The following is a 17,878-nucleotide window of genomic DNA, read 5'->3' as shown; positions in this document are numbered from 1 at the left end:
ATGTATTAAATTGTATTACCTTGCTAGCAAGGAAATTAGCAACATGACTTTATGTTTTTGCCTCTTTTTTTTTTTTTTTTTTTTTGGCCAGTATAGAGCCTGTATAGAAACAGAGGGGTTCCAGAATTAGGAAGCAAAATGCTTCCATAAGTAGCTAGTTGGGTGTTTTGTTTTTTTAACAAAATAGGGTTTTCATTTTAAAAGGTCATAAATACATCACATCCGCAGCAGTGATTACAAAGGAAGCCTGTTGTGGGATGGTCAGAGGTGCTTGGTGCAGAGACTACCGGAAGAAGAAAAATCACACATTTAAGAAGTATATGATAAGAATACACACGATTGAAACTGAACTAACAGATTTCCATCCTCCAACTATAGCGTATGAAAGCATGAGATGGGAGTCCAACAGTGATCAGAAGCAGAGCACCAGACAAATTAACTTTAAATGGCCCCTTCCCCTTTATTTCTCCCCAACTGTAAAGATGTAGAGTGCACAAGTTACCCATTTCTTAGTTTGGGGATGAGCATTTTTTTTGATACAGAGCAACTCAGATGACTTCATGTCCTGCCTACTTCACAGGATTATTTGTGAAGATTAAATGAGATGAAGATAACCCTTTGAATATTTTAAAGTACTAGACAACTATAATTCTCCACACACTCTCACTTATTCTTACTCATTTAGCTTATGCAATGGAGATGACATTTTAAAAATAAAATAAAATGTCTCTGGTGTTCTCTTAATCTGGTGTAAACATTTATGTATTAGGGGGAATCATTTTTCCTTGAAATATTTTACTAACTAGATAACTATCTCATTAGATATCATACAATGTGAATAGAAGAGGAATAGATCAGTATTTCCCAGACTTTTGGGTTTAATGGACTATAAAGAGTAATAGTGCAGAAGAGATAAACACGGAGTGGGCAACTTTATATTTTGCCAAGTAAGAGCATTAAATATCTTAAAAATACTTATATTTTTATTTCATGAATGACCACTTTAATACCAAAAAAAAAAAAAAATCAAGAAGTGCATAATACCAGAGTAAAGGACAATTCTTTCAAGCAGATGGTATGGCTTTATGAAAAACTCATTACTTTTCCCCCTCATTTTACATACATCATAAAAATTTCAACACAGATTGTTATCAGTCCTCAAGTAGTGACTGGGATCCTATAAAGACTGTCAATAATCATTCCCTAATTATTTAGTCTAGTCTTATTAAGTGATTTATATATCACAATATTAGCAAATCAAGTTAAACTGAGTACCTATTTTCTGGGAACTTACTTAAAACGAGTGACTTCCTCACAAGGAGCCAAAAAATAAACATACACCCAGAAGTCTTTATGTCAACTAACATTGAGATAAACCAAAGGGAAAAAACCTTGTTGACTGTAGTTTGCTAAGGTGCAAGAGTGTGTACCTGAAATTTATGGACGAGGTTATTGACCTTTGTTTTATGAGGTGATATTTTTTTCCTTCCACATCAACTAACTGTGCATAACCTTAGAATATCTGAAATTGCAGGTCAAAGTCGCCACATGAAAGCACTGCGAAGTATGTGAGCCATGTATGTTAGAAAGTATTTTTTAAAAGCTGCCAATTAAGGTGACTAAACCTATTGGCATCAGGAAAGGAACCTTCCAGAAGGGTGTGATTCTTAAAGTGTGATTGCATCAGTGAAGAAAGAGGCGAAGGAATGGAGGTCTGGGTCTGGAAGTTGTGAGCCAGGAGAACTCTGGCTTCCTTCAAACTTCCTTCAAACAAGCCATCAAACAAGCCATCTGGAATATTTAAAGTTTTATTTGAGTCGTAGTGTCGGGTGTCCCGTTTTGTGTTCCTTTACTGACGTTGCAAGCGGGTGGGACTCACCCCACCCAGCCTCGTTGAGGCAATTCTTATTTTTTCCTGAGAGACTAGTCTCAGATTTTTCCCCTCTTCTCCACACACTTGGAGGCAAGGAAAGATGTTTGTGTCAGAGGTAACAAGTCCAGGGGAACAGCGGGAGACGAAAGGAAGAATGCCACCCCTCTGTGAAACGCCAGAGGGCTCTTGGCCGGGCGCCGGGGAGCCTGCGCAGCCCCTCACGTGATTCACGTGACTCACGCGCTGACTGCTGGGAGTCCGTGGAGACTGCGCACTCGAGTGCGGGAACGCGGTATCTTCATTCCCGCGCTTTCGCTGAGGAGGAAGGTCACGACGCCATGTAGTAGACTGGGCTTGGGGTGGGGCTGGAGGGATACGCGCACTTTGGAGTGAGAAACCGGGCAGTGAGAGGATGGACGCTTCCTCTCAGGGATGTTAGTGGGGGATGAAATACAAGTAGGGAGGAAAAGACAGCGGGAAGGGAAGTGAGAAAAAAGGTAGGTGAGATGGCCCCAGGGGCCCACTAGGCGTTGAGAAGAAAGAGAAGACTAGGCGAAAGAAGTTGCGTAAGGTGCAGGGTCATTGCTTTGTAAAGTCTAGGTCACCAGAGCATTGGATTGCATGGCCGAGGTCAGCGTCTGCGAATGGGGTGTCCCAGGAGGAGCCCCAGCCTCTTGACCGAGCCTGGGTTCAGCGGGGGGCCTTATTTTATGACAGGAAAAAAATGAGTTTATTTTTGCAGAAAGAGTTCCCTAACTGTAGTAGAAGTTTTCATTTGCTATACACGCACATTCTGTTACTCTGAGAGAAGAGAGAAGAGGTGTAGAAGGAAAACGGAAGAGAAAAAGGGGAAGGGAGGAGAGAACAGCCCTCACGTTGGCTTGCTTCTCTTTTGGAACTTCCCAAGGCCAAGTGAGCAGACGGTGTGTGTATAGTGTTTTTCTGCATGCTGCTATTACAGCACTTACGTGCTGGAAACGTACTGACAGCAATGTAGGAGCACTACGGGGAATTTCTCATTTGCGATTTGTTGTTGCTATCTTTCTGTCTTATTTATATGAACGTATGACTAATCAGATTCACTACAGTTATCCAGGTCGTCAGAGTTTCTGCAAAACAAACAAACAAAACAAAACCAAAAAACAAAGTAAATTAATAATTGAGTATAGATTGGGCTCCTCGTCGTTTAAGACATAAGGACTAGCCCCTTGTAGGTTTCTACGTTTTTTCTTTGTTTAAACGTAATCTTTCAGATTCCTAGGGAAATGATTTTCAGAGTTGATGGGAGAGTAATTTAAGAGCAAAATTCGATGCTATATTAAGGTAAGATAGGGCAGTGGAAACTCAGACATGAAATCTTGGTTCTAGTCTGGCTCAGTTTTACTTGTTTGAACCTGATCAACGATCTCTACCTCTGTTTTCACATCTGTGAAAAATGACATTGAATTAGATAAACTATAAGATATATTTTAACATTATATTTTTTGAAAGTAGAGGAATCTTAAATTCTGAAACAGGCACAAGTGCCCAAGAGACTAGTTTGGCTGAGGGAGTAGATGAAAATGATAGGAACAGTAGGTTGGCCCCAGGTGATGTAGGACTTTGGGTGGCCATACCATGGATATTGAACTCTTTGTGGAGTAATGAATAGTGGAAAGTTAAGGGAATATGGTAATCAATTTTGAAAGATTGCCTAAACAGCAGTTGATAGGATGGAATAAGGCAGGGAGAAAGTGAGTAGTTCAGATAAGTGACAGATAATGAGAGCCTAAAAGAACAATGAGAGCCTGAAATAAATTGGTGGGACTGGAAAGAACGGGAAAGACTCAAAAAAGCTGTAGCATGGAGTTTGTACTTATATTTGGCATTCCTCTAAACCTTGCAGCTCTTGCCTCCAGAATATGATGACAAGTCACATTTTAAAACCTGATACTAGAAATTGCAAGAGACAAAGAGAACTGGAGGTAATCCATATGCTCCTGGAGCCTTAATCTTTGGTTTTATTTTTTATACTTCTCAAATTTTTTTCTACTTAAGAAAATTCTGTTGATGAATGAAATTTAATGTTTTCATATTCCCGAAGTGGGATTGTCCCTATAGGAACTATGTTGACTCCATCTGTTTTTTCACTAAATAGTATAGGCCTTCAAGAAACTATTGGGAGATGAAATTTCTTTGTTGTAATTCATGTTGGAGAAACAGAAATGGCTTCATGCCTATATGAAACATAGGATTTTAAGTAATTGTTTTGCTCTAAAAAGTAGGATACCTACGTACTATAGTGCTGATATTTTAAAATTAAGAGCGCTGTATTCTGCCCTTCTTCACTACTCCATCTGTTTGTATTTGGGACATTATTTGCTTCCTTTTAAAGATTATGTTATCTTGCAAAGTTTTGCAAGCATTTGGCTATTGTCTAAATGAAAGGTTTACTATATTGCTGTGGAAACGTCTACTGGTTCAAGATACAGCAAACTTTTTCATCAAGAATTAATATATTCGAAGTCTAATGTAAAACTGAAGCAAAATTTAGTATGTTCAACAAGGTGCTTGTTAGGCCTAAGAGTTTTCTTGATAATAAGATTTCAAATGACTCATTAGGACATGAATGCATATAAATTTTAGCATGTTTGCTTTTTTCCTGAAAGACGTTTTATTTGTCTTTTTGGGGGACAGAATACATATTTCCTAAGGGCCTTGTTGACTATTTATCTGTTTTCTTTACTTTCTTCTATTAGCCTCAAATGCCACGTAGTCCACAACTGTCTTCTCTTGGAAAATCAGATTCCTCTTTCTTGGAAAGCTCTGGACTATTTTATAAAGATGAATCCCTGGAGAAAGATTTGAATGGTGATATATAAAATGCATACATTTCTAAATATTGATTTTATAATACAGAAAGTTTATAGTTCATAACTTAGTAATTTTTTTTGAACAGATATGAGCAAGGAAATTAATCTAATGTTGTCTACATATGCAAAGATCTTAAGGCAAGTACTTATAGCATATACTCTTGAGTCTTTCTCTTAGAAATAATTTTTTTCTGGAAACTCCATAATGAGAAGTTTAGTTCAGTGGCTGCAAACCTACCCAGTAATTGTAATTTCAGAGTTTTTTATTCTACCTTAGTTTTTTATAATAAATTAGTTGGTTATTTTCAAAGAATAACCCCAACTTTTACACGAAACATCCTTTGTTTTGTTATTACCAGAGCTAAAGACTAGGCTGCATATATTTTGGTCTCTAATTAGATGATATAGCATTTAACATTTTATGAAAAAACTTATTTGAGAAAAATGCCATTTATTGAAGTTAATGCTAATAAGAGTGATATTAAAGATAAATATATTTATGAAATGTTTAAATATTATGTCTATATTTGAAGGCTGAATTTAATATTTTATTGGCCTGAGATTATCATGTTTATAAGATGTTCTTTTTTTGTTGTTGTTTTGTTTTTTAAAGTTTTTTTTTTTAAACTACTGGACAATCATTGTGTTTGGATGATGGTTTATGTGGTTGTTAAAATAATGTATATAGTTTAATATTAGAATTATAATGTATTATACATAGTCTGTAGTGTCAGGAGACTGAATAGTCAAAAAATATTTACATGACTAATTTAACTTTTACTGAAGACTTTCTTAATTAATGAAGCTTTTTGATGTGCAAAGCTATTTAAATGAAGTAGCTAACAAGTGTAACATAATAAAGAAAATCGCTGTGATAGTATCACTAGACATTCTAACTATTTAGTTTAATGTAAAACTTTTTTTTCCTCATTAGTGAGAGAGCAGCAGTAGATGCATCTTATATTGACGAGCTAGATGGACTCTTCAAAGAAGCCAATACTATTGAAAACTTTCTAATACAAAAAAGAGAGCTCCTGAGACAGAGGTTTACAGTGATTGCAAACACACTGCACAGATAAAATTGTATACTTAAAATAAGCCGAGAATTAAGCCCATTGTTGTTGTATTAAAAGAATGACATTTATGCTCTGAAAGCTCTCTAGTTGTTAAAGAAAATGTGTGCCTTAAACATAGAAGGGGAGAGTCCTTGAATATCTTTTCTAGATTTAAAAGGGGCTTTAGACTGGACATTAATATGAAGTATGTCACTTTTTTTTTTGAGGGTTAAATATTTGGCCTATTTCATAAAAGTGTAAAGTATTTTAATTACATATAGATTCTTTTTTTTCCTTAAACTTCCTAGCCTTTCTTAAAATCCTAAAAGAAGACTCAGTGAGTTAATTTGATAATATTTAACAGTATTGCACTTTTTCTTTTAGAATACTCTGTCTAAATAGCAGATAGCTATGGAGATAGTTTTAAAATGTTTTTCATGTCAGTATTATAAAAAACCTAAAACCTCAAGGTAATTTGTCCAGTTTCACAATATGTAATAAAATATGACTAAGGTATTGCTATTTAATGTTACCATTTGATTATTTTCACTATTAGTTATTATACATGACTAATAAAAATTCTTGGTTTAAAATTATTTTCTTGTGGTAAAAGTGATAAAATAAAAATGAGAAATTACTAACCAGAACCTTACATGAGTTGGCTTTTTTACGTATCAACCGTATCAGTGATGCAATTAATAAATTATATTTAGAGCCTTAGCATCTGTGTGGCATGGGACAAAAATTAGTGATCCAGAAGTAAAAAGATTGCCTTAACAACAAGGTAACCTTGGTGAGTCATTTCAAACCTATTCTAAATTGAATAAATTGAATTTCAATTAGAGGATCTCTAAAACTCATCTAGCTTAAAAAAAAAAATCCTCTAAAAAAGTTGGAAGGTACTGCTATGATTTTATTGAAGACTTTAAATATGTTATATAATTCTATATGATAACTATTAGATGTGATAACTATATTAATTAGGTTTTTAAAAATCACAGCACACATTTTTCAATCATATAGATAATTCAATCTATTTTATGTATATTTTACCAATATAACAATCACAAATTTATACATATTTACAAATGGCACCACAGGGAATTTGGTATTCCTTTGGTGTATAGCATATTTGCCTTGCTACCTTCTAAATGTTAAAATCTCATTTGATAAATAAAACAGCAATCAGATTACTATTTTAAAGCATATATACCACATTACATAAATACTCATACAAGAAAAGACTGAAAACATTAAAATAAAATATTAACTAAAAATACTGGTTAAGTGGAAAAAATTAGGTTTGTAGAGGGATATGCTAATGGTGCAGGGTAGGTTGGAGGTCAATGAAGTAACTAACTATTAGTATTGGAATTTTAAAATACTAAATGTAAACAGAAGACTATATTTGCGTTGATATGACATGTCACCTGGAGTTTGAGTTATTCTGTTAACTTACAGAATTTTTTAGTGTTCTAAATACAAAGATGTCTCTACTGACACATCATAATTAAATGTTCCTGAGTTATTTTTTTCTAAACACTTACTAATGAGAAAGACAAGGCTAACATTATTTCAGAGTGCTTTTCATAATGTGCTTGTTATATCTTGATGGTGTCACCATTGTTCAATATGTTCTTTCCTATGCTGGTTCAGAGAATTGGTTTGATCATTTCATTTGGTATGATTAAGACTAGGGAACTGATTTTTAGTCACAATATGTTTACTGGTCAGAACAGCTACATCCTAGGATAAAAGTTATTGAAAGCCGATAAGACTGATTTTTTATCAAATTTTGATGTCTCTGGTACCATCCACATAAACAATAATTATCTCTGAATAATTAACAACTGCAGATACGCTATTGCCCTTTAATTTACACTTCTAATACTCATTTCAATAAAATTTCACAAGTTTATAAATTATTTCTCACTGTTTACCAATAAAAATGGATATTGAATGTCTTCGTACATCAATAGCTGCTAGGCACTATGGGGAATACAGAATAGTTTAAGGTACTCTTTGTTCTCCCTTTGTCAACACTCCTTTCTCAAAATATACTTACATGTCTTTGATAGGAATACATGATAGGTAAGCATTAAAAGTGTGTCTGGGCAGTGTTAGTTAACTCCTTTTGGTGGAAGTTACTAGAAGATGTTTGCAAAGGGGTCAGAGAGGTAGTGAAATGGGTTTTTGATAAGGAAAGAGGGAGGATATTTCAGACAGGAGAAAGTTAATTAAAATGGCACTGAAGAACAAAAATACGTGGTATGTTAGCTAAGCTTTTTCCTGAGCTGAGAATTCACAAAGGGCCATAGTGCATCATCTAAACTGCTGGAGAGCAGGGACTGAATCTTGTTTCCTTAAATTCTTAATTTGTAGCACAGTATTTGATGTATTGGTGCTCAAAAGTGTTCGTTAAATGAATAAAAATATACATGATTATATGTTTATTCAGGGCATACCTTCACAGAGCCTTATTCATACTAGATTGTCAGAAACTGTTTTGTAAATTATATAAATGGAAAAGAAAAGGAGGGATGAAATGCTAGAAAGCAGAGGGGCAAAATATGGAAAGGTAGGTGTGGCCAGATTGTAGAGTCCTTTGTTGATAGACTACAGCTGGACTTTATTCTGTAAGAAAAGAGATGTGAATCTTTCAGAGGCGAGAGGTGGCATAATGAAACTGAGCCATGGATCAAGGTGCTTAACTGTAATGTGAGAAGAGGTCTGAAAGAAGAAAGCTTAGGAAGGGAGGCCACTATTGGTGGTCCAATTTCAGAATTTCAAGCAGCTACTTATCATAGGTGGGTAATTGGGATACTTCTGGAAATGCGACCAACCAGGAGAGATTGCAAGTTCTGGAAGCCCTGTCCCTTGTCTGCCCTCCCTGGCTTCCTCCCCCATTCCCTCCTATTCTGTCAGTGAGCCAAGGACAGCCCAGGAAGTAAGTGGGAGGTATTGGAAATCACAGGATCTGCTGCTACTTAATTCAATACCAGAATGTTTTTTCAGACCTTTCTCCATTTTGTCAGCAACCTTTCTACCATTGCAGTGGGCTTGCTTTCTGTGGTAGTACACTGGATCCCAGGTAGGGGATTTGCCCCCTCCCCCTCACCTTCCTCCTCTTAGCAGCTCAGGCTTTTAATTCTGTGCCTCTTTCTGAAGAGTACTGGGGGCTTCTAAGCTTTTCACCACAGCAGATACAGGCAGCAACACCACAGAGCTGGGAGTTAAGGAAGAATGAGTCAAGATTTGTTTACCTGTCAGGGAAGCAGTCTTGTATTTATATATTTTGTATAACATATGGGGCAGGATTCAGGGTGTAGGGATTCTCTAGAATCTGCAATAGGAAGAATAGTCACCATTTAGATCCTTCTCAATTGAAAATCACTGCTACATGTCCTAATGTAAATGTTTGGTTCTTCTGTTTGCATTCTGGGGGACTGCCTTAAATTCTTAAATTCTGGGGTTTTGGGGTTTTATAGCTTTCTATTACAGCTACTATTGTTACATGATTTTATTTCTTGAAATTGGCTGATGTTGAGCTATCAAAAATCCTACTAATATGCACTATAAACTTTAAAATTCTATAATTCAATAATGTAGTGCTTGCAGTATGCAAGGCAGTGTTTTAGGTACTGGAATGGGAATAGAAACAAGTGACCCTTTACTCAAGGAATACCAGTAGTAGAGGTTATAAATTGTATTCATCTTTATTGCACAAGAGAGAGTAAGATGAGTGCCATAACAGAGCTGAAATAGGTGATGTGTGAGTTCAGACTAAGGAGAATCAGTTCTTGCTATAGGAAATGGGAGTGTTGTGTTTAAGAAGTGGGTGATATGGGGCACTGGATCTTGAGTGATCTTGAAGGATGAGTAGGGTAAGTGAATTTCACCTGGAGGAGATGGGAAATATCTCAGATGAAGAGAAGGATATAATTATGATGAAGAGGAAAGAATGGGGAGTGGTTTAGTTTGGCTGGAGTGGAAGGCCTTAGTGAGGGGAGACCTGGACAGGTAAGCTGGCGTGAGATTGTACAGTGTCTTGAGTGCCTGGCTAAGCAGTTTAGACTTTACCTGGTAGACAATGAGAAGTCATTTGTGAAGGCTTTTGGAGGATTATTTGATACAATCAGATCTGTACTTAGGAAGATTAATTTAGTCGCAGTGCTTCCCAACTTTTTTCACATCATAGCACACATAGAAAATGATAATATTTTTACCTCCATGGGATCTGGAGCCCCATGTGCTGTTTAGGGCTGGAAGCAATTGGCTTGTGGCCTCTAGCCATCTCAAGGGATAAAGGAATCAAGAGGCCTAACCATTTGGAGGCTCCCATAGTAGATAACTTCCCTGTTTTCTCCTTCCAATTAAGAGATTTTGATAATATCATCTAAGAGGTTGTGCGGGCCTTAATTAGGTCAGTAGAAAGGGCATGACTGATGGGTAAGAGAATTTGAAGCCCCGATGTTGAGGAGGACAGGTTCGGGCTGGAAGAAAAATTGGGGGAGCTGCCCAGGTGGTGTGGACTAGCACAAATCTTTACAAAGGATTTGCCCAAGGCACTCTTGTAAACTTCTGAGCCTTAGTAATTTATACTGGCCCCCCTATATCATCCCTTTAGCATTCTCTTCCTGGCCCTGTGTAGTGCTCGCTTCGGCAGCACATATACTCTTCCTGGCCCTGTCTAGATAGAGTCAGAATTTAACCACTTAGTGAATGTGAGGGGATAGTGAAGAGGAGGAATTCAAGGCCCACAGAGATTTTGAAGCTAGGTGATTTAGCTGGTGGGAAAAATGGATTTGGATAGGTGAAAATGAACAATTCTCATTTGACATGTTGAGAGTCACTTGCAAGAAGTACTTGGTGAAATTAAGGGACTAGATGAGACTACCAAGGAGGGTGTGCTGAGATTATAAAGAGTCCAGGTTCAAGGTCAGACTCAGGAGGTGATAAGGGGAAGAGGAGCCAATTAAGGGAGTTAACATTTAGAAATTATCTGCTACCATATTTAGTTATGACAACAAACATAAATGGGAAATATCCTTCTTTCATCCCCATTACCCCCATTATCATGGAAAAACTCGAGGCTCAGAGTGATTAGTAACTTACCAAGGTTGTCAGCTAATAAGTGAAGCAAAGAAAGTGGGAGCAAGGAAGTTAGACAAGTGCAGTGTTTTCAGGAACCAAGAATAGAAAGGGGTTTAAGGAGGTATAGATCACAATATCAAGTACTGTGGAAATTTTGAAGAATATATGAAAAACTGCCAATAACATGCTATGAAGTACAGTACATATAGACATGTAAGTTTTTTTCTAAAATGTTAAGTGTTTTAAATTCATGAATCTCCATTCAGACAAATGTCCAATCAGGGTATTCAATTTAATTCTACTAAAGTGAGAGGACTAGAATAACTGACCTCAGGACGTTTATTTTAATGTAAAAGGAGAGTGAGATGAATATGCATAATATAAATAAAAGTAGTAAGATAAGGGTTTCAAAGCATCCTCTTTATACCTCTAATATTGTGGTTCTCAAATTTTCATATGCCTAAGAATACTTGCTTGCTTTATCCCAAAAATTCTGATTAGGTCCAAGGTGAAGTCCATAAATCTGCATTTTAACAGTAATGCTACGTATTTTTGTTCCAAGTAGTCCTCAGACCGTACTTAGAGAAACATTGCTCAAACAAGACATTGATTACAGTTATAAATGGTCTGTTTGTTCATTTACGTCAGGTTTGAATACTTTTTATCCCTGAATAAGTAATTTGAAGGAAGATGATACTACATCTTGTTGGTCATTAAAAGCTATGTAAATAATGATAACTAACATTTTGAGCATTTACTATGTTCTAAAAACCTTACATAACCTAACTTATTTGTTATTTGTAACCTTAGAAGTAATAAGAATTATTATTATCCTCACCTTAGAAAGGAGGAAACAGAGCACAGAGAGGTTGCCTTGTTCAAGGCTATTTATTTGAAAAATGGCATATCAGGATTTGAAACCAAGCAGTTTGGCCTCCGGCAGAACCAGGGACAGTACTCTTATTAAATATTACACTACATTTCCTCATAAAGGAGGTAGCATTTAAGATAGAATTTGAACAATAGTAGCATTCCTTAGGGATAGATTAGTCAATTTTATTTGGGAAAGCAGGAAATAGTTGGGTTTGACTGAATTGTTACGTATAGGAAAGTAGAAGGAATCATGTACTCTAAACTAAATTTTATAAAGATTTGAAAGAAATGAGATAATAGATATAACATTGTAAAATATTTTGCTAAAATATTGCAAATCTCACTTCTTCAGAGGAAGTATCTCTCTGTGTGTTAGTTTTTCTAGTTTAGACTCTATATTACTGTTAAAATTTTATGAAATAAAATAAAGCACTGTCTAATTAACTTCATATCTGACCACCCCTCTGTGTTAGGCAACATGCCTTGTAAACACCAAATAAATATGAAATAAAAAGGTTAATTTTCATCTTCTTATATAATAATGATTTTTTTCTTCCTGTGGCTTTTTGAACTTCAGGTAATTTCAGATCAGGTATCACTGCATAATTCAGTTCATGACACCCTTCTAAAAATGCCATGCAAGTTCATGCATATGTTATTAAAATGAAAGAAATTGAATTACATCCTACTAAATTCTCATATAAGTTGCTGTGAAATCTTTGGCATCCCATTCTGGTTAATATAATTAGGATAGTGATGAATAGTGGTCATTTTTTATCATTATAATGAGGTTGCTTTTAGCACAGCTAAGGTTAATACGCAGATTCAGTCTTTTGAAAAGAGGAGCATTGTTCAACCAGGAGAAATGATAATAATACATGCCTGAGTTAGTTCTTAGGCAGATTTGAACAGCAAGAATACAAAAAATGGGATTGTTGTAGTTCAAAAATGGAGAACCAGAGAGGTGACAGTTTGAGAATGAGGAAGGAGAGAAATTTGGAGACTATATTTGGTGTTGGGTTTACTTTTCCCTTACCAGTAGGTAAGAGTATTGTGTATGGAGAAACAGATATCTTATACAATTTTTTTTGTGCTCTTGATTTCCTCTTCACAGTTTTGAAAAAATACATGGAGGGTACTGATCAGAAGAAGGCAGAGGTCGGTAAGCGCCAGGGGCTTCCGTGTATTACACCGCTGCTAACCACGGTGGAAGAGACGCCACAGGTGGTATCTGCTCAAGTCCGAGGACATTTTCCCAAGTGGCTCAACGGCTGTCTACTTCGAATTGGGCCTGGGAAATTCGAGTTTGGGAAGGACAAGTAAGTCTTGATTTTGGAGAACGATTTGGATTTTTTGGCATGGCTGGTTCTATGGAATAGGCATTAAATCTGTTTTCTCTAAGGCTAACATTGTTATGCGGTCCCTTTGATTACAGGTGAAAAAATTATAGTTTATAGGAAAAAAAAAAAGAGAGAGACTTAATTCTGAGGGAAAAAAAGTCCTGACTTTTCTGCTTTGCAGAATATTATGAATTTGTCATCCTCTGAGGGCTTATGCCAAAAGAGAAGTGTCAGGAACTGTCCGTATGACTACCAAGCTCTGTTTCACCACAAGTTCCTGAAGGAAGAAGCAATGTCTTCACCTCATACACCTCCCCTACCCAGTGCTCCCCAGACACAGTGGCTCTTTCAGTTCCTCAAACTGGACACATTTGTTTTCGCTCAGGATCTTGGCATCGGCTCTCCTCTATCTTCCCAAGTCTGATTTTTGTCATTCAGATATCAGCTCAAGTCTCACGTCCTTTGAGCCGTCCCTGATCCTCAAATCTAAAAATGCTATTATTAACTATAGTATATATTGGGGCACTATATATATATAGTATATATTATTAACTATAGTATATATATAGTATATATAATATATATATTATATATATATTATATATATAATATTATATAATATATATAATATACTATATATATTATATATAGTATATATAATGTATATAATTATACATATATACATATGTACATATACATATATATATATATAATTATATATATACATTATATATAGTATATAATGGCTCAGTCAGTTGAGCATCTGACTCCTGGTTTCTTGGTTTCGGCTCAGGCCAATATAATATATATATATATAATATTATATAATATATATATAATATAATATATATATTATATATAGTATATATAATGTATATAATTATACATATATACATATATACATATACATATATATATATATAATTATATATATACATTATATATAGTATATAATGGCTCAGTCAGTTGAGCATCTGACTCCTGGTTTCTTGGTTTCGGCTCAGGCCATGATTTCAGGATCCTGAGACTGAACCCATTGATGGGCTTGGCACTCAGCTCAGAGCCTGTTTGTCCCTCTCCCTCTGCTCCTCCCCTTGCTCGTGTGCTATCTCTCTCAAATAAATAAATAAAATCTTTTTAAAAAATGGTATTACCTATTTTAATTCTCTGCTTAGCACTATCAAATGCCTACTATTTGTTTGTTTGTTTGTTTATTGACCGTGTTCCTCCAGTAGAATATAAGTTCCATGTAAGCAGAGAATTTTTCTTGTTCACCCTAAATCCCTAATATCCAGGGTGTGACCTACTCTTAAATAGCTCTCAATAAATACATGTAAATAAATGAAAACACCAATAACTCTTTTTTTTTTTTAAGGTTTTATTTATTTATTTGACAGAGAGAGATCACAAGTAGGCAGAGAGGCAGGCAGAGAGAGAGGAGGAAGCAGGCTCCCTGCGGAGCAGAGAGCCCAATGTGGGGCTCGATCCCAGAACCCTGAGATCATGACCCGAGCCGAATGCAGAGGCTTAATCCACTGAGCCACCCAGGCGCCCCAACACCAATAACTCTTAAGTATATTATTTCTCTGTACATTTAGTTAGGGACATGAAGTGATGTAAAGAAACCCCTATGGTAGGGAAGGAATCATCTTTGTTTTAAACATTTTTGAATATTAAAACTTTTTCTCATTTTAGAAGTTTTTTTTCTTGTATAAAACTTTCTGATATACAGAACGGAGCGGAGGGAAATGTGGACCACATCCTCTGTTAGCACTTTGGTGTATTTCCTGCCAGTCTTTGCCCCATTTTATAGATTGGTTTTAAATAATTGCAATCATATTGTATGTAGAGATTTTAAATTCAAGTATAATTGACATAACATTATATTAGTTTCAGGTGTACAACATACTGATTTGATGTTTGTATGTGTTGTGAAAAGGTTACCACAGTAAGTCTAGTTAACACCTGTCACCACAGATAGTTACAAAAAAATTTTTCTTGTGATGAGGACTTTTAAGATTTATTCTCTAAATAACTTTCAAATATGCAATATAGTATTATTGACTATAGTCACCATGCTGTATATTACATTCCCATTACTTATATTTATATTTGTACCTTTTGATGTCTTTCACTCATTTCAGCTACCCTTACCTTCCCCTCCTCCCATTTGCAACCACCAATCTGTTCTGTGTATCTGTGAGCTTGGGCTTTTTTGTTTTTTGTTTGGTTTTGTTTTGTTTTTTGAAGATTCTGTATCTAAATGAGATGACATGCTTTTGGAGTTGATGTTTCTATTTTCTTCAGATCAATACCCAGAAGTAGAATTACTGGATCATGTGATAATTCTGTTTTTAATTTTTTGAGGAACCTCCAATACTGTTTTCCATGTGGCTGCACCACGTTGCATTCCCACTGACAGTGCATGAGAGTTCCCTTTTCTCAACATCCTCACCACCTTTTGTTATTTTTCATTTCTTTGATACCACTCATCCTATCTAACTGTGAGGTGCTATCTCATTGTGGTTTTGATTTGCATTTCCATCGTGATTAGTGACGTTGAATATCTTTACATGTGCCTCTTAGACATCTGGAGGTCTTCTTTGGGAAAATGTCTATTCACATCTTCTGCCCATTTTTCAATTAGAGTGTTTATTTTATTTTTTATTTTTAAAAGATTTTATTTATTTATTTATTTGATAGAGAGGGGGATAGGGAACGAGAGCACAGCAGGGAGAATGGCGTGCATAGCAGGGGGAATGGCGTGCAGAGGGAGAGCAGACTCTCCGCTGAGCAAGGAACCAGATGTGGGATTTGATCCCAGGACCCTGGTATCATGACCTGAGCCAAAGGCAGAAGCTTAACTGACTGAGCCACCCAGGTGACCCAGACTGTTTTTTGGGTTTGTTTTTGCTGTTGAATTGTACACTTTCTTTATGTTTTGGATATTAACTGATTTTCTTTTTGCTCTGATTTTTAAACTTTCACACTATCAAAAGCCTTTTAATCCATGTTGCTATGAAATCTGAATGACCATCATTTTTAATTTTTAATGACTGAATGGGAAGGTGGTTTGAAGGCAGAGAAAAAGAAGGTGAATGAGCTGGCCTATAGATCCCCCTGGCCCTAATCAGCAGAGTTGTGCTTTTTTCTACTTAGGTATCTGTATTCGATGCAAGTTAAAATTTGAAAAAAGATTCTAAGGCAAAAAGATGGGGGAGGAGGAAGAGAAAAATGAAACTACCCATCCAGCCCTGAGAGAGTAATAGCCTCTTGCAAAAGCATATGGTCTTTCATCTGCTGCTGAAGTAGCTCTAGTAAATTTTAAACCAAGCAGCAGAGCTACTCAGGGCCTAGGCTTGCACTATAGGCCTCTTTAAAGATAAACATCTTCGGGGTGCCTGGGTGGCTCAGTGGGTTAAGCCTCTGCCTTCAGCCCAGGTCATGATCTCAGGGTCCTTGGATCGAGCCCCACATCGGGCTCTCTGCTCAGTGGGGAGCCTGCTTCCCTTCCTCTCTCTCTGCCTGCCCCTCTGCCTACTCATGATCTCTCTCTGTCAAATAAAAAAAAAAAAAAAAAAGATAAACATCTTCGTGGGAGAAGTGGTGATGTGGCTGGTCCCTGTGAATGTCTGTTTTGTACTTTAAATCCATTTCTTCTGAGCCAGCAGTAGGCATTTACAGCAGGAACAGGGTCTGGCCATTCCCTTGGGTGTGAGGTACAGGGGCCTTCAGGTCAGAGAGGGGGTCTGGTTTAGTGCTGGGCTCCCCAGATCAGACTTCTTGGGTGGGTGGGGTCCTAAAGCCAGGGCACCCCAACCTGCGAATGAGAGTAGCCCCCCTCAGTCCTGAGTCTCTGGTCCCTTAGTGAGATGCCATTCAGGAGTCTCTGTCTCCTGCAGACATAGCAGCAACATGACAAAGGCCCTTCTTCAATCAAAAATATTTTATCAGTGATTTCATCCATGATATCAGTGATTGCGTGTTTATCGGTTTTTTTAAATGACATAAATCTGGGTAGAATAGGGGCTGTCCTCAGCATTTTATTTTGTTTTATTTTATTTTACTTTATTTTAAAGATTTTATTTATTTGACAGGGAGACATAATGAGAGGGAGAACACAAGCAGGGGAGTGGGAGAGGAAGAAGCAGGCCTCCTGCTGAGCAGGGAGCCTGATGCGGGGCTCAATCCCACGACCCTGAGATCATGACCTGAGCCAAAGGCAGACACTTAACAACTGAGCCACCAAGGCGCCCCTGTCCTCACCATTTTAATACCTACCAGACTGACTTCAGGATCCATGAGGGAGGTGGTCTAGCCTCCCATCCCCTCCTATCCCCTCTACAGCAAGGCCACATTCTGGAACTTATGCCACAGAATCATCCTGCCCTTGACATCTTGAACTCTGAGACTCTGCTCTCTGCTCAAAACCCCCATGTCCACACTCCTCCATTCCCATCAAACTTACGAACCTCCTCAGGCTCTCCCCTCCTCTGTCTTCTCTGTCCTCTCAGCTTATCAGCGCTCCTTTGACTTCTTGTCGCGGGTGCAGATTCCACCGTCAGTCACTTCAAACACACTCTCACCGCCTTCCCCGCCTCCTGTGCCCAGTGGATCGCTGGCCCCCTCTGACCGCTGCCGGTCCTGCACGAGTCCATCCCTGCTTCCCTGCCCCGCAGTTCCAGAGGAGACCCGCAGCCTCGCTCGTGGATTCAGAGACAAATCATGGTTTGCAGCCCTGGCTGAGTCCTTGATGTCACCAGGGCATATTTATTTCGCATTCCCTGTGCT

General features: G+C 37.1%; 2 protein-coding genes across 4 annotated transcripts in view; both read left to right on the top strand.

The window, feature by feature from the left end:
* Window positions 1–1,746: 1,746 nt before the first annotated feature.
* Window positions 1,747–6,060, top strand: TEX12 (testis expressed 12). 2 transcript variants are annotated; one of them, XM_046016329.1, is made up of 4 exons: window positions 2,752–3,837; window positions 4,612–4,723; window positions 4,812–4,863; window positions 5,660–6,060. In XM_046016329.1, exons 1-4 carry the CDS (start codon window positions 3,775–3,777, stop codon window positions 5,802–5,804), a joined length of 372 nt encoding a protein of 123 aa, XP_045872285.1. In that variant the 5' UTR covers window positions 2,752–3,774; the 3' UTR covers window positions 5,805–6,060. The 2 variants fall into 2 exon arrangements, 1 of the variants encoding a protein (XP_045872285.1); XR_006820015.1 differs by lacking the exon at window positions 5,660–6,060 and adding an exon at window positions 1,747–2,200 and having other exon boundaries at window positions 3,759–3,837; window positions 4,612–5,085.
* A 2,402-nt stretch (window positions 6,061–8,462) lies between these two features.
* BCO2 (beta-carotene oxygenase 2) overlaps window positions 8,463–17,878 on the top strand; it is a 35,607-nt gene continuing 26,191 nt past the window's right edge. The window contains exons 1-2 of one of the 2 annotated variants that reach the window (XM_046016324.1): window positions 8,463–8,587; window positions 12,862–13,066. In XM_046016324.1, coding sequence (XP_045872280.1) covers window positions 12,876–13,066 — 191 coding nt within the window. In that variant the 5' untranslated portion in view covers window positions 8,463–8,587; window positions 12,862–12,875. Of the gene's footprint in view, window positions 8,588–8,723; window positions 8,872–12,861; window positions 13,067–17,878 lie in introns of those variants that run through there. The other variant, XM_046016323.1, reaches the window with a different exon arrangement.

The sequence above is a fragment of the Meles meles genome, chromosome 8, assembly GCF_922984935.1.
Source record: "Meles meles chromosome 8, mMelMel3.1 paternal haplotype, whole genome shotgun sequence".
Classification (NCBI taxonomy): Eukaryota; Metazoa; Chordata; class Mammalia; order Carnivora; family Mustelidae; genus Meles; species Meles meles.
This window is presented reverse-complemented; position numbering and strand designations above follow the sequence as displayed.

Excerpts from the sequence above, each read along its gene's own strand:
- TEX12 (XM_046016329.1), top strand. The coding sequence starts at position 3,775 with ATGATGACAAGTCACATTTTAAAACCTGATACTAGAAATTGCAAGAGA. Across the intron at positions 3,838-4,611 it reads AGAGACAAAGAGAACTGGAG|CCTCAAATGCCACGTAGTCC; the intron begins GTAATCCATATG and ends TTCTTCTATTAG. Across the intron at positions 4,724-4,811 it reads CCTGGAGAAAGATTTGAATG|ATATGAGCAAGGAAATTAAT; the intron begins GTGATATATAAA and ends TTTTTTGAACAG.